Source organism: Schistocerca piceifrons, chromosome 11, assembly GCF_021461385.2.
Source record: "Schistocerca piceifrons isolate TAMUIC-IGC-003096 chromosome 11, iqSchPice1.1, whole genome shotgun sequence".
Classification (NCBI taxonomy): Eukaryota; Metazoa; Arthropoda; class Insecta; order Orthoptera; family Acrididae; genus Schistocerca; species Schistocerca piceifrons.
Genome location: NC_060148.1, coordinates 41534817 through 41558514, shown reverse-complemented (window position 1 = coordinate 41558514; position 23698 = coordinate 41534817). Strand labels below are relative to the sequence as shown.

The window sequence follows — 23698 nt, the reverse complement described above, 5'->3', positions numbered from 1 at the left end:
TTTAGTACTGGAGAGCAGCGTGGAGGGTAAAAATCGTAGAGGGAGACCAAGAGATGAATACACTAAGCAGATTCAGAAGGATGTAGGTTGCAGTAGGTACTGCGAGATAAAGAAGCTTGCACAGGATAGAGTAGCATGGAGAGCTGCATCAAACCAGTCTCTGGACTGAAGACAACAACAACAACAACAACAACAACAACAACAACCACAACCGTTCAAGAGTGGAACGGTACAGAAATTCAGTGAATTCTATGCCAAACACTTAACTATAAATTGCAGAGTAGATCTTTAGATGTACAGGGGGTGGAGAAAGTAATGTGAACATCACATACATAATATTTATTTATTAATAAGGTGTTGGTCCACCATTGGCTTTGGGAACAGCTTCAGTTCTTCACAGAATAGTTGCGTGGAGTGTCAGAATAGTTACTGACGGAGTGTTCTCCCAGTTTTGTACAGAAACATCTGCCTATTGCTTCAGTGATGTCGGAGCTTTTGCCTTCTATTCCTGTTCGCCAATGGTGTCTTACAGAGTTTTGTGTGTGTGCTGTTATTACTGTCGATACTGTTGCTTGTGAAATGTTAAATGGTTCGGCCATTTGTCACAAACAAGTTGACCTGTCTTGAAGTCTGATCTTTCACCGAGTGCTTGTATCGAGTCGCAGAAAAAATGTAAAATACACTGAAAGATAACCTCCTAGAGGAAAAAGATAACCTCAAAGATTTGGCATGTCAACTGGGCACTTCAGCCGCGTCAGTGTTTATATGTTCACAGTGGTGCCAACTTGCAACAAGATGTACTATATTGCATGGTGTTTGTATTAGTTTGTCCACCCTCTGTTGATACCTAATAATAGATTCAAACCAACTTTTAAATTGTTAATAATTTCGAAATTTTTAAATGAGAGTTATAGCAAAAGTAAGGTTCCCATATTTTTTACAAATAGAAGACATCAAAATCTTACACTTTTGTCTATTTTTCTAGTCTCCTTCTTTCTCTCTCTGTCTCTCTCTCTCTTTTTTTTAACTCACTTTTGAAGACGGTGCTCCAGTTTTTGTATTACTAAGTCGAGGTAGTCTCCCGCCAACCCATTGAGGAAGCATGTGACCTTTGATCGGACATCGTTGCTCTTGAAGTGTTTGCCACCTAAGTGTTTCTTTATCTTTGAGCTAAGTCTTGGCTGTATGCGGAATGGGGCATACCAGTCCTCCCAAATATCTTCAAAATCTCACGCATTTGACGAGCGAATGGGGTCGAGTGTTGTCGTGAAGAAGCACTACTACCTCCGTCAGTAGTCCTCTCCGGTGATTCGGGATTGGTCAGTGTCTCACAATATCTGTCTCGAGTTTATCATCATTCTAAGTTGCACGAAATTGATGAGGAGTACCCCCTTCCGATCCCAAAACAGTCGCCATAACCTTTCCTGCCGACTGCGTTTGTTTGAATTTCTTTGGTGGCGGTGAATCGGAGTGACACCACTGACATTGTTGTTTTGTTTCGGGGGTGTAATGAAATACCCACATTTCATCTCCCGTGATGATAGTCCAGCTACTTTTCCTTGTTGCCTGCCCCCTCACTTCATTGAAGGAACTTGCGAGCACTGTCGAGGTGTCGCTCGTCGTGTTTGTCAGTCAGCACCCGGGGGGACCCAACGAGCACACGCCTTGCAGTAGTCCAATGTTTCTGTTAAAAGTTCTTTCAGTTGTGCAATGGGAAGCTTCAGGAATTGCATCTACAAGTTCACGGACAGTGACCGTCCGATCTTTGAGCAGCTCGCTGTCGATCTTCGGGACAATCACATCCGAAACCGATGGTCTTCCACTCCGTTCGTCGTGAACTTCTGTGCGACCCCCGGCAAAAGCCCTGCACCATTCGCGGAAGTGCTGAACGGACATGCACTCTTCGCCATAAAACTGTCAGTTGCCGACGAATCTCCACAGGCGGTAACTTCCTCGCGTGGAGAAACCGGAGTACCGCTCGAACCTCACACTAGGTGGGAGCGGCGATCGACTCTTCCACCTCTGACGGCTGCCGAGCAGACCCTGAGCGACGTAGAGAATTGTGGACGGTGGGCTCGAGAGCAGGGGAACTGCTGCGCATGACACCGTTGTCGAATTTAGCGTAGTACCTTCCCTCGAAGCTGTAGCTTGTCGGAAACCTTACGTTTGGTGCAACCCTCATACTTAACGGCTCTAGACGGTGGTTGAATTCGAGTATTTTTGAGAATTGCTGTGTAATGCCGTAGGGAACTGATGTTGAATGCTGACATACGGAGCCTATAGGTTTAAGGGGTGGTCCAAAAGTTTCCTTTTGAGAGCATTGCTGTTGTGTATATGCAGTGTATGCAATGTTGGGTGGCTCTGATCTTGGTACATTAGCACTGTCATATAGGCAACGGATCGGAGTGGCATTCGTTACTTTCCGACACGTGCACAGTACGTGCACTAACGTGAACTGCGATTACATAATTACCAAATATGTCCAGACAGGAGCAGAGTGCTGTCATCCTGTTCTATGCTGCCGAAGTAAACGTGCATCTGCAAATGAAGCGTGTAGGCGGGTCAGCAGGTCTGTCAAAACCGGGAGGACTGCGAGAGGGGTTTCTGCTGTCGCACGATAATGCGTTTCCCCGTATTATGTATGTCGTAACTCAGAAATTACGCCAACTCGTGCAGGAGAAACCCTAGCACTCCACACCTTTAGTCCCGATACCTTCCCACATAGTCATCGCACCTTCGGTTACTTAAAGGTCTCGCAGGTGACGATTTCTGTCAGATGAGGGTGTGCAGCACGCAGTAAGCAACTTCTTCTCGCAGCAGGACGTGGTGTTTCATCAGATAGTTGTTTTCCACCTGGTGACTCAGTGGGGTGCTTCTCATGATTTTGCCCAATTGGCATACGAATTCAGGACTGTATGGCATTCAAACGGAAACTTTTGGATAGCTCCTTATGTAATGTGAATTGAAGTGGGCAAGTGCGTAAGCTCCCCTTGTTAGTGCAGTGGCTAGATGTCGGGGTTTAATTACACCACAGACAGATAAGTTTTTGAAACTTGCTGGCAGATTAAAACTGTGTGCCCGATCGAGACTCGAACTCGGGACATTTGCCTTTCGTGGGCAAGTGCTCTACCATCTGAGCTACCGAAGCACGACTCACGCCCGGTACTCACAGCTTTACTTCTGCCAGTATCTCATCTCCTACCTTCCAAACTTTACAGAAGCTCTCCTGTGAACCTTCGTAGGAGAGCTTCTGTAAAGTTTGGAAGGTAGGAGATGAGATACTGGCAGAAGTAAAGCTGTGAGACCGGGCGTGAGTGGTGCTTCGGTAGCTCAGATGGTAGAGCACTTGCCCGCGAAAGGCAAAGGTCCCGAGTTTGAGTCTCGATCGGGCACACAGTTTTAATCTGCCGGGAAGTTTCATATCAGCGCACACTCTGCTGCAGAGTGAAAATCTCATTCTGGAGATAAGTTTTTGTCTGCAATGCTGGTAGCAATTGAAATACTACCACATCAGTACTCTAGTACACCAGTAGGAGAGCCAATTGCTTTGAGAATCACCAAGCTTTTGACAAAATATAATGCAGTATCTTTGCTCCACACATTCAGTTATCTCGAGAGAATCGGTAATCTGACAAACACATTGTAGCATCTCACTCGGCGACCGACAGGCGGCGACTGACGTGCTGGAAGGCGAGGACAAAATCTTCCTGACTTAAAACAATTCATCTGTCTCTTGGTCTTAATCTAGATCTCTTGCTTTCTATTGTCATTTTCTGGGCCTGTCTGTGTCCTGCCAATTCTCCATATAGTGGAGATGCTGAGTTGCTGAAAGGCACAACAAAAGGCTTTTGGAAAGTTTGCTTTCAGCCAAGGGCAAGGCCTTTGTCAAAAATAGACAGCCCCCCCCCCCCCCCACACACTTTCCCATTATTTATCCTGCTAATTCTTATTCTTTTAACATGCACTTACCATTGTAGTCTTGTCTTTTCCATTATCTCTTCCAAAGGCTTCTTTAATTATTTCTCTCACTTTCTCATTCATGCTCTTACTCAGTCTTATCCTGCGTCTAGCAAGCCAGTGTCCTGCTCTCCTTCCTTTTCTTCGTTACCCACATTTCTGGTGCACACAAGTACTGGAGCACAATACGTGCGTTGTAACATTTGCATGCTTTTGGTGGTACATCCTTGATCCAGATTTGGCTTGTTGCTCTGCAAGAAAGTGTTGTTGTCTTTCCCTTTCACTTATCTCCGGCTGTCTTCTATTGTGCTCCCCAGTTACTTCAGACATTCCACTTTAGTACTTGCACTGTAAAACTTGCATCCATTCTTATTCTACTCGTACTCCTCGTTCAGTCATTTCATATTTCTTCGCACTAAATTTGAATACACGTAGTCGCACCACTTGCTTCAGTACATTTCAGTTTTCGAACCTCTCCTTCCCAATTTCCCTACACAACAATCATCTGCAAGCACCACTGCTTTCATATTTTCCTCTCCTATTCACACTGCTACCAGTATCATCTTCTTATGCGTAAGGGAGATAAAAAGTAGATGGGATTTAGGGTTGTGTAGTTCTTAACTCTGGCAAACATTTATCTGAATCTAGCCCTCTTATTCTGGAACCATAAGACTAGTCCCCTCTTTCTCATTGCACTTGTAATGTGGTGTAATTGTTTCTAGTTCTCTGTTGTGTCCAGTTCTTTATGCTCTCATCTCTTTTCGTGGGATCCACAATTTTTCTCAGGATTTTTAACCCTTTAATTCTAAAGAGTTCACCATTTCTGACCGTGTTAAATTCTGGGGCATACAGTATGGGAGGTATTGCTGTGGTGTCGTAGCATCACAGTTTAAGATTGAGGGAAAAGGTTTTCGATCTGGAAATGTCTTGTTTCTATAATATTTTTACATTCCATCCTGGTTTTCCCATAGTTTGATTAGCTCTGGTATCTAAGCTCATTGACAGTTTCTCTCTGAATTTTGCTTTTGGTAGCATATTTGTAACTATCTCCTTCACAAATTTTCAGGTCTTTTTCTCTAGTCCCCATTTGGTTACGTCTGGAAGAGAAAAGTCTGTCCATTGACTTGTAGCCCATTTGGAAGTTGACAGACATTGCTTGTACGGCAAGGCTCTGTAAATCATTGTATGTGAGAATGTTTTTGAGTCTCAGCATATGTTCTGCACATGAACTTGACTTCCTGAGTCCAGCTTAGTATTCTTCTCAATATTTTAGAAACTTATTTCTGGACGGTGATTGTCGTAACTTTATTTGGCTAAAATGGAATTCAGTGATGATTCTCAGGAACTGTTGGTTAGATGGCATTCTTAGGTTTCAGCTTAGGTGGGTTTGGATTTTCACAATTTGTTGGTAGTTTCATTGCTTCAGTTGGCTAGAAGAGATACTTTGTTAGAACAGGTACCAACACCTCAGCTGACATACAGATTGAATTGAGGCACTGTTTTAAATATCAGACTTGCTCTCGAGAGGTGCTGGGTTCGTATCCCTGTCCGGTGATACAAATTTGCGATTTCTGTGGTTTCCTTAGATTGTGTAAAGTGAATGCCAGTATCTAGTCTTGGATGAGGACACAGCCGAATTCTGATTTCCTTCCTTCCCCATCCTGTTGTATTCAAGTGTGTGGTCATAGTCAAGATTGTGCCCCATCTCTAATGACTCGTCATTGAAAGGACATTACATCCTAATCTTCCTTCACCTAACACAGTTGCAAAATCTCACTTAAAGCTGTGGATGATATCACGAGGGAAGGTCTCACCTATACAGTGGTGTAGGTTACCGTCCCAGGCATCACACATTGCAGCTGTTCATTCTAGTGAACCCTAAAATAAGTAAATAAATATATAAATAAATACTTCCTTGTTAATCAATAACCCCTTGAAATAACTATAATTTTTGTCTAGCATAGCGTAGCAGAAAAGTTATTTTACTGGTGTGCTAAAAGTTGCAGATTAAAGTCCCATTGGGTGTCAAGAGTGTTTATCATGCATCTTTATTGAAGTGGCTGGCGTTATTATTTCTATTCAGTTAATTGGTGTGTGTGTCTGTTTCTTTATTTGTAGTCGTTCACCACATAATTGCAATAATGTCTTAGGTTTTTTTAGTAGCTCTCATTTTTTGTCCTTCACTCGTTTTTCATTTGGAAACTATGCCCATTTGATTTTAATTATTTTTATGTATTTACTTTGATTTATTTCTTCCTTCTCATCATTTATTTTCACCCTTACTGCAATCATCATTTCTATTACTCATTTTGCTTGACTTTTATTTTTGTTTATAAAACCTTCTTTCATTTAAATCTTCTTCTATTTTACTATGCCCATGGTGTGAGAAGAATTTATGCTTTTAATCTTTTGTAAAATGGTTCCCATTTTATAAAAATTTACATGTTACAACAAGAATTAAATGTGACACCATTGTGTAGCCAATATAAATAGATTTTCTCCTCTGGTTTTTAACCATTACATCATTATTTTTTAACCTTTAAATAGTTAGATAGATAGATAAAAATAATTAAAATTGTGTGGACAAAGATTCCAGATGAAAAAAGAATAAAAGGAATGATTTAAATGATAGCAAATAAAAATATATTAATATGACTATTAAAATCAAGTGCCTAAGTGTTACAAGTAAAAAAAATATATATTTATATAATGCTCCATCACTTATGTTTCCAGTATAAAGAATAGATGAAATCCACCAGAAGCTCTCAATGTATCCTTAATTGTCCATCAGTTGTCCTTTTCTCAGCTCCTGATAGGTTGGAATCATGGTAAATGATCTGTATCATTTCGCCAAAGAGGAAATATTATTGTGGAATAATGCGCTTGAAAATGACAGTGATAACTTATCACTTATTTGTGTTAACATTTTTTGCAAACTCCTACTATATGTTATCCGAGTAATCCTTTAAACCTCTCTAATCAACTTGGCGACTTAGTGTACAGTTTAATTCCTCGGTAGAAAATGCTGCATTGAGATTCGTGTTTGTACTTTGTTGGTAGGTGAGAGTTAGTCTAACTCTCACTCCACGGTTATGGACAGAGCTGTTTGTGCAGTACTTATCAACACTCTTTTTTGCCTACATGCACTTACTTGTGGTTAGAAACCCCCAAGGTTCTGAATAGATCTTTACAGTGAGCTAGATCACTCTTGCGGCTCTTTTGTGTATGTTTATATTTTCTATGGTTGTCTCCTCACCCTCAATGTGACTCCCAACAAAAAAAAAAAGATAATACAAAAGCTGTTACAAAGAAATAAGTGTATATATGAATAATATATAAATGAAATGTATTGGCTGTTACTGACAACAAATACTACTATGCATGTAACATGCTAATAGGCATATTGCATTATCCGATCGAGTGTCCGGACACCCCTCTAATGCACAATGGATCACTGGATTTCTTAAGAGGTGGACTCTCCAGTGTAGGAGGATGGAGAGAGTATTGTGTTTCTTGTAGACAATGATAGATTGTATGAGCATGACAGTGCACCTTGTCATAAAGTGGCATGTGTGAGGAAATATTTGGCAGACAATAACTTTCCTGAATTGGACTGCCCTCCCCAAAGTCATGACCTGAACCCTGTGGAACACCTTTGGGGTGAGTTAGAATGTCAGATTCGCTCCCGTCCCTAGCAATCAAAATCATTATCTTCTCTGGTTTTGGCTCTTGGGCTGGCACACCTTCAGTCATTGACACTTCATTGAAACTCACCAGTAGAGTCGAAGCTATATTTAAGGTGAAGGGTGGACACATCCCATATTAATGTTCACTAATAATTGTTCGGATATTTTGTATCAGATCGAGTACTGCAGTTGGTCGAGCTAATTGCTTGTTTTGTTACGTGTACTATCGTTATAAACGCTGTCAATACAGTTATGCGTGTTTTGAAGTATCAGAGAAATATTTGTTCTAGTTTGAAAATAGAAATGATATCTGGAATAATAAAATTGTTGTTTGCAGGACCACGGGTATGACTTCAAAGCTGACATATGGTCTTTCGGCATTACAGCCATAGAGATGGCCACAGGAACCGCACCGTACCACAAATACCCTCCCATGAAGGTGAGTCAGTCTTGAATTCTGCAGTCCATATAAGACAAAGAATAAATTTTGAGATCAACAATACTTGTTGAGTGTGTTGTAAATTCTCTCTCTCTCACACACACACACACACACACACATTACCATGTTGGCGGATTGTAACTATTAAATCTATGCATTTTCATCTGCATTTAATGGTCTGGGTAGTGGAGATCATTTTCTAGTGACTTTCCTGCAATTAAGTTATTGTGTTGTTGTTGTTGTTGTTGTTGTTGCGGTCTTCAGTCCTGAGACTGGTTTGATGCAGCTCTCCATGCTACTCTATCCTGTGCAAGCTTCATCATCTCCCAGTACCTACTGCAACCTACATCCTTCTGAATCTGCTTAGTGTATTCATCTCTTGGTCTCCCCGTACGATTTTTACCCTCCACGCTTCCCTCCAATACTAAATTGGTGATCCTTTGATGCCCCAGAACGTGTCCTACCAACCGATCCCTTCTTCTGGTCAAGTTGTGCCACAAACTTCTCTTCTCCCCAATCCTATTCAATACTTGCTCATTAGTTATGTGATCTACCCATCTAATCTTCAGCATTCTTCTGTAGCACCACATTTCGAAAGCTTCTATTCTCTTCTTGTCCAAACTATTTACTGTCCATGTTTCACTTCCATACATGGCTACACTCCATACAAATACTTTCAGAAATGACTTCCTGACACTTAAATCTATACTCGATGTTAACAAATTTCTCTTCTTCAGAAACGCTTTCCTTGCCATTGCCAGTCTACATTTTATATCCTCTGTACTTCGACCATCATCAGTTCTTTTGCTCCCCAAATAGCAAAACTCCTTTACTACTTTAAGTGTCTCATTTCCTAATCTAATACCCTCAACATCACCCGACTTAATTCGACTACATTCCATTATCCTCGTTTTGCTTTTGTTGATGTTCATCTTATATCCTCCCTTCAAGACACCATTCATTCCGTTCAACTGCTCTTCCAAGTCCTTTGCTGTCTCTGACAGAATTACGATGTCATTAAGTTATTAAGAAGTGATATATTTGGATGTTATATGGCAAAGTGTATATCATCCTTTAACTATGCCAATTTTGGGACCCAGTGTGAACTTGGTTTAACATTTCGTGGTGTACTTGAGTTTACTTCTAGGTTTTTGTGTCTCCCCTGTGATTTATACGGAACAGTTTGCATCTGGTTTGGTTGAGCACTACTCCGTATATAAAATCCACTGTGAGATAGTTTAGTAGCTTTTTCCCCTTCCCTACAACTTCCGATAACGAGACTACTGCCAATGATGATCTTTCCATAGATACTCCTCAGAGGTATGATGATAGGAATTTTCTGCCCAAAAATTGATGTTGTTTTCTCATCTCATAAATAGTGTTCTTTCAATAGGTGATATAATAACCTTGCTGGTACTGTTGTAAAAGGTGTGCTTTTTAAAAGCTTAATGTATGCAATATCCACTTCTCGTTTTTGGTTTCCTTCATCTTATTACATGGGTGGGCACACAGTTTTACATTTTAGTCGTCATCCTAGTATTATTATGGTTCCTCCTTACTGAGTGTTGTCTAATAACCATTGAGAAAATCTGTGGTGTTCCAATAGCTGTAATTCCTCTTTTGTCATTCCTTTTTGTTTACTTACTGTGCAGATTATCATAACTTACAGTGAACCCCCTTCACTGTACATGATATATGATACTTTTATCTTACTTTGCATACGATGAGTCGGTCCCTTTGCCCACCTCTTTTACTTTTTGACAAAAACCGATAGTCTTACCACGCATAATCGTACATATTTGCAGACAATGGGTATACAGGTTGCATTGCTTTGACACTTCTGTTTCATGATTACTTCCATTAGGTTACTGATGTTTTCGCAGTATGCAGGAATAACTGGTTAATTTCTGATAGTACAAATTACGTTTTAAAATGTAGATTTTAATTAAGACTGTTTTCTTTTACTTATGTAAATTAACATGTAAGACTTGCTTCACTTAGACAATACTCTCTGCCTTTTTACCATGTACGTATTACTCTCTCCCTTAAAACCCACATCCTTTCATCTTTCCCTCTCCTTCCCTCTTTCCTGACGAAGCAACCGTGGGTTGTGAAAGCTTGAAATTTTGTGTGTGTGTTTGTGTGTTTTTTTATTGTGCCTATCCATCAGTGCTTTCCCATTTGGTAAGTCATGGAATCTTTGTTTTTAATATATTTTTCCCATGTGGAGTGTTTCTTTCTATTTTATTTACTCTTTTGTAACCTTCACTGTACAGGCCTGAAGATGACATAATGAAATGTTGAAACTGGTTGCCTAACAAATAAAACAGAAATAATGCCTGTTGGTGTTCTATTATTGGAAATCGACCAGCCGAAGTCCCACAGGCCAAACGTAGGATGGAGCTACATTTATTTAGTAAATGTCGGCAGTGATGGTGACACCTCAGGAAAGCTATTTATAGTGCAACATACCATCACTGTTCCACCAGATGTGTAACTCTATCTTTTGTGGATTTGTGCAGGTCTTTGTACGGGGAGCTGCTGCTTTGTTTGGGCTCAAGCTTTCCCTTCTTCTCCTTATGTTAGTATAAAGACACCATTTCTTGTCAGCGGTAATGATACGAATTTCGAGTAGTCGGTGTCATTCACGGGCTGTTCGATGACAAGTGAGAAGAGATGCACATACAGCTTCCCACTGATGTTTGTGATTTTGCTTGGAGCATGCAGTACCTGTAAATCTTATTTTTGAACCTTCGCCATTGAATGCGAGTGTCACACAATCGTGGAATGATCAGTGTTCATCACATTTGGCAGTTCTCGACTACACTGATGTGGATCACGGTGGACTAATGCGTTCAAGCAATCGTCCAACCCCAAAGGTCTTTTTGAATGTGGAGAGTCACTAATGTCAAAATGATCCTCCTTAAAACAAGAAAACAATTTCCTTGCTGTGCTCTGTCAAATGGCTTTACTCTCCCACATGGTGCAAATGTTTTTGGCTGTCACCGATGCTGCTGCCACCCCTGTATTGAACTCGGACAGAAGGAAATGTCAGAAAGTTCAGATTTCTCCTCTTGGCATCCAGTTTTCAAGCATCCACAGCTCGACTTCCTAACTTCAAATGATGAAATGGCAATATGTAAACTGAAATAACAACATTGAACTACAAATAGAAAATAGCTATTGATAAATAAACCCATAGCAACTAGAAAACCAGTATGCAAAACAAAAATGCTAGTAATTCATGCATCGATTGATTGTTTCATCGGTTATTGGCAGAATAGTTTGTACATTATCAATGAAACACACACAACACTGGTGTAATATTCTACAATGTTCATTATTTGTTCCACAGACCAGTTTTCATCTGTTATGCAATCATTGGGTACAAAGATAAGTGTGTGGTGCAGTGAAATTTTGTTGGATCGAAGATTTTAAACTAGTGCATGTACAGAGTATCTCCATTTCCAGAGATGTATTACATCACACCCACAAATGAAGGGAAATCATGGAAATTAATGAATACATGACCATCAACCCAAGTCTAGTACTGAACGACCATACACAGTTCCCTTACTCACCTCCTCTAACAGCAAATACTAACTCATAATGCCATGCAGGCCAGGTTGTTAATTATCCCACTTATTCACATGCTCCAATTCCTTTATTTCAGTTAGTACAATTTCTCTCGTGACTCAGACGTAATGTTAAGAGTACCAAACTTGACACGACGCTGTCTTGCAGCTCGCCCTCAATTCTGCCATTTCCGTCTGAACTGGCAACTTGTCACTGGCTAAATGTGTCATCCTCACAAATTTCTGAAATTCTGTGGTGCTGTGGGGAGGCTTTAGTGTTAACACCGCTACGGACTGTGTCGTCGTCCACGATATACTTACCACCGAGCAGTACATTGAACAGACCCTGTTGGACTGTGTGGTGGCTGCTGCATATGGTGGTGACTCTGAATTCGTTCTAATGCCTGCACCCATGTGGCAGGTGTCAGCAGGGATGTCTTGCGAAGCCTTGACATTTAAGTGATGAAATTTTCAGTGGTAAGTCCTAACCTAAACCCCGTCACGCATGTGTGGGGCGTGCTTCACAGTTCTGTTCGTGGTTGTGCTGTTCCACCACACTCTCTGAGAACTCGTCGAATCTCAGTGAAGAACGAGAACAGATACCACAATGTGGTCTCTGTACATTCACGCGGAGCCTGCCACACCATTGTCAGGCAGTGATAAACTCTCACGGAGGGCACACACGTTACTGAACATCTCAAAGTATGATGAAAAGCATCCAGAATGACACACTGAATGATGGTTTGCAGTTCGTTCCTGGCACGTGTCAGATATTTTGGTTCTTTTTATGTAAACGATTGGACGTGTAATGATGATATTTGGTTGTATACTTGAATTGTGAAAGATAAAGATATAATTCGGTAGCATACCAGTTCTAAGTTATTGTTCAGTGAACTATGATAGATGGCCATAGTCTTGTTCCCATAGTTCTTTAGAGCAGTGTATATACAGGGTGTATATGAAGTGTGGCAACACTTTCAATTATTTATTGCACAAGAACTAAACATTGTACAGATGTCATACATATTGCATTATGAAGAGAAATTCTGAAGGTTTTTTTTTACAAACATTCAACACGTGAACCGTGAGTGACCCGGCAGATGTCAATACGGTAATCGAATTCTTGCCGTACCCACCCCAGTACGATATTGTCGACTGTGGCAGTCACTTCCTGTATTCTCTCCTGGAGCTCTGCTACATCACTTGGTAGAGGCAGTACACACATGAGATCTTTAAGGTGTCCCCACAGAGAAAAATCACACGGAGTGAGATCTGGTGATCAGTAAGGTCATTTCGTGAAACAGCTGTCCCATTCTGTAACATGGCCGATCCACCGATGTGGCAACTCAGTGTTCAGGTACCCGTGAACTTCACGATGGAAACGGGGTGGACCCCCATCCTGCTGAAAGATGAACGGACAGTCAGATTGCATTTGGGGTATCAGCCATCGCTGCAACATGTCCGAGTAGGAATATCTAGTGACAGTGCTCTCAGCGAAGAAGAATGGCCCGTACAGTTTTGGACATGAGGTGTCACTAAAAACATTTATCTTTGGGGAATCGCACTCAAATTCAGTGCATTTGTGTGGATACTTTGTACCCGAGATTCAACAATTATACCTGTTCACTTTTCTGTTGAACAGCTGTATCACACTTGTTTCTGTTGAACTCCAATACACAGACAGCTTGCTCCGCACATGAACTTGCCATGTTTGCGACTAGTGCTGACTATCGGCAAATTACTAAACTACGTTGAGGCGGTATACAACTTTCAGGATTTCTCTTCTAAATGACATATGTATGATCTCTACAATGTTTGGTTCTTGTGTAGTAAATAATTAATAGTGTTCCTGTATTTTAAAAATAGGATATTGATTGCTCATGAGACCACACAGTCGTAAGTAGTGGAACATGTACATTGTGTGTGTGTGTGTGTGTGTGTGTGTGTGTGTGTGTGTGTGTGTGTTTGTTGTCTTAGTTAATGTGTGCTTTTGGCAGGTTCTGATGCTGACACTGCAGAACGATCCGCCGACACTGGACACGGGGGCAGAAGAGAAGGACCAGTACAAGGCATACGGCAAAACATTCCGCAAGATGATTGTCGATTGTCTGCAGAAGGACCCCTCCAAGAGGTATGTACTGCATTGTGACAGTCGTGTAGGCCAGTGGGTCGATGGGTGAATACTTGGCATGTAATTACTCGGAACTGATAAATTGTTCCACAGTATTAGGTATGTTGTGACCACACATATTCTGCTGCAGAGTGGAATATGGACTCTAGAAACAACTGCTCTACAACTGCTTTTCAGTGCCACAGGCACAACTTGAAGTTATTTTCTTCCACTTCAGCAGAGAATTGAAATACCTGCCTGTGACGGTTCCCGTTCAGTTAAGAATTGGCCAGAATCTCGTCTGGCAATTGAGCCGAGTGGATCTGTCGATATGCACGGCATCTCAAGTTGTTCGTTCGTAGCATTAGGCAGCTTTGTGTGAGTGTGCAGGATAAGGGCCATTCAAATACAACCAAACACCTGCCATTGTGCGCAGTTTGTGGAACAGGTGGCCCCACGGTTGTCAAGTTTCTATTCTGTCACTGCTGTGATGGGAATGAGTTTGTGCCACGTAACAAGTGTACGCAGTTACTGGGATGTACCACATTTGTTGGTGGACTGGTCTAGTGCGTTCATCCAGCTGTAAACGTGGAGGCGAGCAAAGAGGAGCACAGGTGTGTGGTTTGTTTTGTGGTTGCCGAGGGTGCTGGAGAATGCGAAATTCCTTATTGCGTGTCCACTCTGTATGGTGAAAAGTGCGTGTCTGTAACGTGTGTGCACAAGTGACAGGAGATTCTGGGAAGGGCCCACATTGCCGTGAGACTATCTTCACGCCGGACGAGCCCGATGAGCCATTATCCCTGATCCCAGATTTGATGGCCTTATCTGAAGAGACTGACGAATCACGAAAGATGAAATTCGTGTTTGGGTAGGCGTGCCGTCGTCAAAGACCACTTGCATTACTGCAAAATTTGCACGCAGTGGGTGTCACGTCAGCTAATGGAGGGACAAAATAGGAATAGAATGGTGTCAAGTCTGACTCATCTGCTGTGCTCCCACGAGGAAGAGGATGCATTTCAGACGTGTATCGTCACGAACCGAATGTGGTGCCACCTTTTCGAGCCTGAGGGCAAATGGCCCCGTCAAAAAAATCGGAAGCTGTTCACACGAGTCACGATGACCTCCTCCTTTGAAAGTAGGGGCTCACTACTCGTCGAGTTCCTCGAGTGTGGAGCCACAGTTCATATGCAGTGCTGTGAAGACACTTTGCAGAAACTGCAATGCGTCCTGAAGAAGTCAAAACGCCCCCCCCCCCCCCCCCCCTCCCGGTAGATCTGTTGTCACTGGTAGGCGCAGTGAAAGAAGATTCAAAAGTAGTTGTTTATTTCCATAAGTTACAAGCAGTTGCTCGACTCGCCGTTGACATTGGCCGTCGATGTCCGCCGAAGAACCGCCTCGTAAGCGGCAGTCGGTCTGCTAGAGGTAGTTGACGCCACATGTCCGTTCCTCGCCGGCAACTGCTGCGACGGCTGCACCCGCGGTGGCTTCGTTGCTGGCTGTACGGCAATGCCACGGCAGTGACAGGAGGTGTGTGTTGGACTTACTCGACAATTTTGGATGTGCCGAATGCTCTGTCCCTCCTGCTGATTGCTGTTCTTCTTCGTCTGTTGAACTGTGATTATTTCTGTCGTGTAGCCTTGTAGTAGGACGATCCTGGCCTGCCGATTAGATAGCCCCTGGTCCGTCCGCTAAAGTATGAGGAATGCTGTCGTACTGGAGCGGGATGATAAGGGAGACACCCAAATCCGCACATTTGCGGCAGTGGCAGGCGGTAATGTTGAAGTCTGTGTTTGGAGATCGTGGCGAGGTAGCCCTCTCTCCCAGTAGCGGCTGCCGTCGCCCAGTAGTATGCGAGAAATCTACGAGGAGGCTTGTGCCGAGTGCGACCTTACTGTAATCGGGGAACCGAGTGCTGTTAACCTGTCTGCATTACAAGCTAAAATGCTGGTGTATTTTTATGGGGCAAAGTAGTGGCTAATGTCTACCCGACATCACTTTTCATTACTGCATATGTTTCGCTATTACAAAGGTGTCGGCAGTTCTCATTCTGCTCAGTGCGTTTGTTATAGTAGAATACTGCTACGTAAAAGCTCTTGGCACGTGTGGTTGCATTATGAGTAGCGTTTCTTTTGTCACGTAATGAAGATCTTGTCCACCTGCTCTGCCTACTGCAGTCTGCTGAGGGCCATGTGTGGCTCCCTAGAAGCACCGATGTTCTGTCTTTCCCTGACCCACTCTCAGAGGTGAAGTATTATTCTTTGCACTCGTCTCGTGTCGACACCACCCTAATGCGAGCGAGGTATCTTCGCTCGGGGAGTTAGGAAATGTTAACGGTTTGCTGCCTTCGTACGAGGTTGGCATGCGACAGGATGATGGGTACACTTCAGCAGTTTGGTTGGGAAACACTGCAACATCCTTTGTACAGCCAGGATCTATCACCATTCGATTTTCACACTTTTGGTGACCTGAAGAAAGACAAACGTTCAAGTCGGACGAGGAAGTGCAAGAGTGGGTGCAGTTGTGAATCTGTCAGGTGCTTACTGTGTTCTGCGAAACAGGAACTGGGTGTCTCGTCTCTCAGTTGGATAAATGTCTCAATGTGTGTGGTGGTTACTTTTTAACGGAACCATTCCGTAGTCCCATTGTGTCAGGTGTTTGGTTTTCATTTGACTGCCTCTAATATTATTATTATTATTATTATTATTATTATTATTATTATTATTATTATTATTAATGCCCTTACCAGTTTGCAGTTCACAGGGGTGGATGACGAAAGTGAAGCCTTGCTTTGGTTACGGTTGAAATGTTTCAGTAGATAGGAAGGTGAGCATCTTGCTGTAGGTTTTTGTACTTCCATATAAGTTCTCTTTCTTGCCACAGAGATGGTACTAGTATGTAGCTAAACATGGGTAGTCAGAAAGTAGGTGTTGGTTTGATTGTGTTAGTTACAATATGCTCAGTACGGTTAAGCTGTGTGTCAACAAGTCTTGTGCGAGTACTATCCGTCAGAGCTGGGAGCAATAGTCCGCAAGAGCGTAAGTCGATCCTACAGTTGAAGAACAGTGTGTCAGTGCATAGGATACCTATTTTGCAGATATTTTGGGAACTTCTTGGTGGATTAAAACTGCATGCCAGGTGGAAATTAGAATGTGGAATTTTGCCTGCTACAGGTGTGCTCTGCTGACTGACTGTCCAAACTAGATTCGTAACGTACTCTTAGAGCTATGCTTCCGTCAGTATGTCTTGTTCTACCTCCTATACTTAACGAAAGTTCTCCCACACAGCTTGAGGGACTAGTACTCCTAGAAGAAAGGACATTGTGGAAGTGTGTTTTAGACACAGCCTGGTGGTTTGTTTCCAGAATGAATGACCACTCTGCAGTAGAGAGTGTGCTGTTTCGAAACTTCCTGGCAGGTTCCTGTTTGGAGTTCAGGTCAGACACACAGTTTTATCTGTCAGGAAGTTTCAAACCATTTTATCTGTCAGGAAGTTTCAAAACTGTGCACAGTCCACTACAAATTGGCAGTAGTCATTCAGAATAAGGTGAGTAGCATGGTATTGCAGAGCCAGTTGAAAATATGTTGCTGAAATTGCTTTCAGAATAAAATTGTCTGCTAGTCCATGAAAACTATGCTGAATTATTCCATTTTGTAGAGTGTTTGACAGCATACAAGCTTTCATTTAGATTGGAGGAGGGACACTTAATCTACATACCCTAGTGTAAGATGATCCCATTGTTTATAAGAGGCTCCTAGAGAATTTTTTTAAACATATTCTGACTGAGCAAAATTACATACCATTTTAATGATATAAACTATATGCCTTAAAATATTAACATTGTACCCATTCTAAACTTATGCCATTTGTCGATTGTCTATATTTTGGTAATACAAGGAGAAATATAATAATTAAAAAGAAATAGTTTATCATTATCTTTTTTGCTTACTATATAAGCCAGTCACAATTGCTGAAGTAGTGGGACCTAATAGCACAGCTTAAATTGCTGCAAACGAAACAGGCGTTGACAGAACTTGATTTTGGTTTGGTATTTGGCTGTTTCTTCCGAATATTCTGTGATTTTCAGTGTTGTGGTTACAGTGGCACCTGGGGAACACAGCTTTTTCTGAATATATAGTGAATTGTGCACGTATATCGACACGAGACAATATTCCTACTATCTTGCTTCCAAACATGTCTACCTGCTGCCCCCCTCATTGGCTGTGTTGAACACTGGGTGTTTATGCCCTGGGACATCTGGGAAAAAGCCGGTAATTTTTTCGTCTGGCAGAAAACTGGGAAAAGCCAGAGAATTTTAGAATGCCGGAAATTTTTCATTGTTTCAGTTTTCAGTTAAATTTTGTTATTTTGACTGGTGGTTAGAACTGGTATTCTAACAAAGAATATTAATATATCCCACTACAGCTGAATAGTACAGAAATGAGACACCACCACCAAAATAAAACTGAAGTTACAAGGAAAATGCACCATTTACAACAACAAAACACAGTGTAACACAAGCGTCCTCCAACAGCACGATGTATCAAAGGCCTTGTGACGAAGACTGTGCAAGACTTCATAGCAACAAACTGCTTCCGCTGAGCGTGACATCACAACTATTTACATTAGTTGCATTTGAGCAGTTGTAAACAGGCTCATGCACATGTGCATGTGCAGAGCTGAAGTCGCATGTGGGCAGCACGGCGCCCCCACTTCCCTCCAAATTTAGTCATTTTTTGGGTTTGGCTTACATTCAGGTTCCTTACTTTTTTATTGAATTTTGAGTACCATTTTCCAGGTGTGGCTTTGAATCGGGTGAATACAATATGGCGATTGTGGGCGGAGGAATAGTGAGCAGGCACCAAATTACGTCATGTCACCAACTGTGGGAAACTATACTGTGTACTTTGGCTTCTTACGTACGTCTATCATGTTTAAACTGCAATTTGCCTGTTTGTCCAATTTTGAAGTCTATACAAACACACAACTAGGGTATACATTTCCGCAGGAGATGGTAAAAGTCTAGAAAGGCCTGTGGCATACTTACATGTTTCCTGCAACAATGTTGACAGTGCTCACTGTGACGTATGCTGGGAAAGAAAGGGTGTGGGTCGGCTGCTCGTTCTCTGCAGCCAGTGGGAAAGTGCTGGGCGGATGATATGTTTGGAAGTGAGACATTGTAACATTCTCACGTCAGCATAGAAGAAAATCCAATATGTATTCAGTAAAAAACAGCTGCGTTCTCGGGTTCCATCTTAACTACAACCTCAGGTATTGCAACGTATTCAGAAGAAATGGCGAATATTTGTGACAGTGAAGATATGAATTCCACAATTGTGCTATGAGGATGATGATGCTGGTAGTGATACCACATATGACAGGCGTAGTATGCAGAAAAGGTAGTAAAGATGAAAATTAATGTAACCATGTCTTTTATTTTTCTTGTATTATCAAAATGTAGATAATCAGTAAAAGGCCTAATTTTGAAATAGGTGTAATGCTAATGTTTTGGGCAGATACTAAATGTCTGTAAACCAGTGTGTAATTTTGATTAGTAAGAATATGTTAAAAATAAATTTTTCACAAGAGCCATCTTAAAAAAAAAGGTCATCTTATATTAGGGTCCTCTTATACTCGGGTGAATATGGTGTACCACTAAATCACTAAATGAGCCTCCAAAATGATATAATCATGTGATATGAAGTTCAGGAGACATGACACCCGAAACACTTAGATGCATGAAAAACTTGTTTTTGCCTAAAATGGAGTGCAAATGACCCACTTTTATATATGTGTTACATAGTGAGACAATTCACCACTTCCAACAAACTTTAAGCATAATTTGAAATGTTTCCTAAACTTCTCCCCATTTTTGAAGACAAATATTCAACACATTAATTCATTTGTAATGTAATCAGACATTTGAAGCTGTTTTATACTAAAGAATTCAGTTCTTCAAGGAATCAGAGGTTTACTAATATTAATCTATTGCAGAGCATAAAAATGTTGAATTTGGCAACAATAGTTTAATATGCGAGTGTAATAAAACTCTGCATTTTTTAATGATTAATTTGGAAAAAATATCAGGTACATACTCAGTCACTGTATGGTGCAATGCAGAAAGTACTCTTCCTGATATTAACAATCCTCTGCCTTATTCCAGTCACATACAAGCTAAACCTGAAAATTTTGGTGAATCATCTCAGAAAATAAAGGAAACAAAAGTTTCAAATAAAATACCTTTACTCGCTATCAAAGTAATCACCATCAGTCACATCACACTTCTGAAATCAGTTGTAAAGCTGTTGGAAATTGTCAGCAAACACTTATTGTGTAATTGCTCGAAGTGCTGTTGTTGTACATTGTTAGATATAGGCTATGTCTGTAGAGCATACACCTTTCATGCCTTATTTAAGGGAGGGGAAACAAAATGAAGTCTACTGTGGGCAAATCTGTAGAATAGGAAGGGTGTTGAACAGCCTTACAACTGATACCACTTGTGTGTTGTGGCTAATGGTGATTGCTTTGAAGGCCATGAAAGGTGTTTTGTTTGTAACTCTCATTTCCTTTGTTTTCTGAGACCATTAAACCGAATAATTTCAGACATGCCTTCTATTAAGCAAGATGGGGAAATCCATCTGCATCTCTCTGTAAGTGCCCTAATTTCTTATATATTATTTTCGTTATCTGTACAGGATATATGATGGTCGTTGCACAATGATTGCACAGTCTTCATTGTCTACAGTTTCTTTAAATCTCTAAGACTAGAGTTTTGTGAAAATTTGTGGTAGAACTATTCAACCCATTGCACTTTTCATAAATTGGAGATCACTTCCAAAACGGTTGCTTCAAGTGACAACTCTTCTGTTCATCCCAACCTATATTATACACAATAAAAGGTATTTCTGTTGTAATATGCTTTGAGCCACTTCACAAAATTGCTTGGAATTATCTGACCCTTTCTGTATCACTAGTTTTACTTACTCAGTCACGAGCTATTTTCATGTGTTCCAAATTTACATGTTTGCCTTGTCCGTTAGAAATTATCCCCAGCTTTACTGACACTTCTCGAAATCGGAACCAATTCTTATAAATAATGATTTAACAGCTTTTGTGGGGAGTTGCTTCCATCACCTAGTCCTACAAACCCCGGTATGAGAACTCGGCACATCTCAATCCATTAACTGCGAAATGTTTGTCTTCAGTCTACACACATTTCTGGATTGCCTTTTGGAAATAGAGATTGGAAAAACAAAGAAATAACCTTGAAATAAATGTTAAACAGTAAATCCCATTTGTAATGAACCACTGGGGACCCATTTTCCTGAAATAGGGGTTTTTCTTAATTGGGGCTTTTGCCTAGGCACACGGAAGGTGTTACCCAGAATCATAATTCAAGCAGCTTTAGGTGATGTAAGACCTATTTAATCACAAACTTAGCAATAATCTGCTACAAATTTAAATGCACCACACACACAGATCTCACTTTGCATTCAGTGTGCATTCTTTACTTTTTAAAAAATCAAGAAGAGTTGTTTGGTCTCTGCTTCCAGTATATTCCAGTTGGTTGTTGTTTCTTATAATTGACTCATCTCCATCAAACGATGAAAAGTAGTTGGAGACCGTAAATGGCCCTTTTACAGCATACAGCAGCCTCCCCTCCCCCCCCCCCCCCACCTCCTCTTCTTCGTAATCATTGCCACCACCACTTCCTACGTCACACTGTTCTTTTATTAGAATTTCAGGCATCTCACTCCTTAATCTCAGGCATAGAAGTAAAAACTTAAGTCATCACAAAAACAGTCCTGGAATGTCACATTTTCAGGATCATCTATGATTCTACTCAATTCTTCTTCAGGAACTGTGTCATTTTCTTCAGCAGCCAATATACTACAACCAGCCTTTGCAAAACAGTAACACAGTCTGTTGTATTACATGATTCTGTGCAGAAACAAACATGCATGGCCTATAAAACGTCAAGTCTCATCACTTCCTTCATCTCAAGGAATGTAATTGATTTGTGGATGACGTCCACCCTCGAAACAGTGTATTATGCCCCAGTCCAAAGGCTGCAGACGAGGTGTACAGTTTGATGGAAGAAACATGACGTTACTATTTCTCAGAAATGATGTTTCCTGTGGATGTGCAAGGTATCGGTCAATTGTAAGTAATATTTTCCTAGCTGCTCCACCCATTTTGTCATCTAAACACTTGAGAAAGCTTGTAAAGTTTTCTGGATGTCATCAGGCCTTTCTGTCATACTCATAACTACAAGGTAGTGTCTTAATGTTTTCAAAACACCTGGGAGTTTTAAATTTTCATATATACTGTGGCGGTAACTTTTCGGTCCCGTCACAGTTAACAATGGTGCAGTAATTCTTTCATTACTTTTCGTACCTCCGTGGCATTTTTCTCCCTTAACAGAATAAGTTTTTTGCAGGAAATAAATTGTAAAACATGCCTGTTTCATCTGTGTTAAAAATGTTTCTAGGCTCGTAACACTGTATTAATCGCAGCAGTGTAGTGTTCTTACGGTGGTTACCTCTTTCTACATCCACAGCCTCACTCTCTCCAATTCCACTGTGAAACGAAAGATTGTGACGTTTCCTGAAACAGTCTAACCATCCGTTTGATGCACTGACATTTATGATGCCGATCTTCAGAAAGATTTCTCGAGCTTTCTGTTGCAAATTGTTCTGCTTATAGGAATGGTGCCTCTTCACATTCCTTTAAACCATTTTGAAATCATAGATTCCATATCACTGAACATTGATGTGTGGATGTTTTTCTTTTGCAGCCAGAGGAATCACAAGCTTTGTCTTTTAACAACGCTTCCTTGTTTTTGAGAATATTGTGCATTGAAGACTGTGCCAAACCGTAGTTTTTCGCTGTCTCTGAAAGTTTTATGTTAAGATTTTCGTCTCCGTCTTGGATGATTGTCAGCTTTTGCTCATTCGTAAACTTTCTACATTCACATGCCAGAATTCCATAAAACTGTAAAACTTTTAAATTCGACTACAGCAAAGACAACACTTCATGGTTCATGTTTCGTGTGACTGTGATGTCAGATCGTGTAACCAGAATCGCATGGTAGACAGGACAAAAATTGTTTTCAGATTTGTTTGTTTTCTCCGGTGTCGCTACAATGGAATTTGATCTAGATAAGCATTGGCTGAAAGAATCGATTATCATATACTGCCATCACACGACTTGAAGTACAGCCAGTGTAAAACTGAAATAAATTTATCCCTGAAAGAGCAGACTTTTTCTTAAAGCCCAATTTGTTAAAAGCGGCGGAGAATAACATTGTTCTTAGGGGAGTTTCACGTGGACCGACAGAAGTATTCCATAAAAGTGGGTTTGTTAATTCGGGTTTTTACTTATTTTAGTCCATCACCAAATGGAGTTCATAACCTATGCCACTCTTTTCACATTTTCTTTAATTTTTTTTGTGCCAGGCAACAAAGAATTCAGTGTGGATGCCCACAATACACACAAAGCACTGCTTCCTTGTATTTTTTTCTTTGTTTCCCCAATGTCGTGGGTTCAATCACATGTCCGATTCCAGAAGTCCTGAGTTCAACTGGGACATGTGAAATGGCTGCCTCAGGATATGGAGGACATCCTGCCCTTCTTGGTTCAGAAGAAGCAGACGATCGAAACAAAATACACACTTGCCCCCACCCTTCTGAAATGGAGCAGCGGAATATTTTAATTTGTGAGGCAGCTAGATGTGGGGATTGACTAGCGGTACATCTGTTGCATTGGTGAACAATGGAAAGTAGTGTTTCTCAGACGGTACTTATGCGCATTCCAGTCCATTGTGTCCACACCTCCCATATGCTTATTGTATATTGCCGTTGTTTGCTATGGAACTTGTGTTTTTTGATTCTCAGCTTTGCTCCATCTCTTTGCTTGACTTACTGTGTGCACT

General features: G+C 41.2%; 1 protein-coding gene across 5 annotated transcripts in view; it reads left to right on the top strand.

The window, feature by feature from the left end:
* LOC124719941 (serine/threonine-protein kinase OSR1) overlaps window positions 1-23698 on the top strand; it is a 538784-nt gene that overhangs the window by 456845 nt on the left and 58241 nt on the right. For all 5 annotated transcript variants that reach the window (XM_047245141.1, XM_047245139.1, XM_047245142.1 and 2 more), the window contains 2 exons: window positions 7981-8082; window positions 13655-13788. In XM_047245141.1, the coding sequence (XP_047101097.1) occupies window positions 7981-8082; window positions 13655-13788 (236 nt within the window). The remainder of the gene's footprint in view (window positions 1-7980; window positions 8083-13654; window positions 13789-23698) is intronic.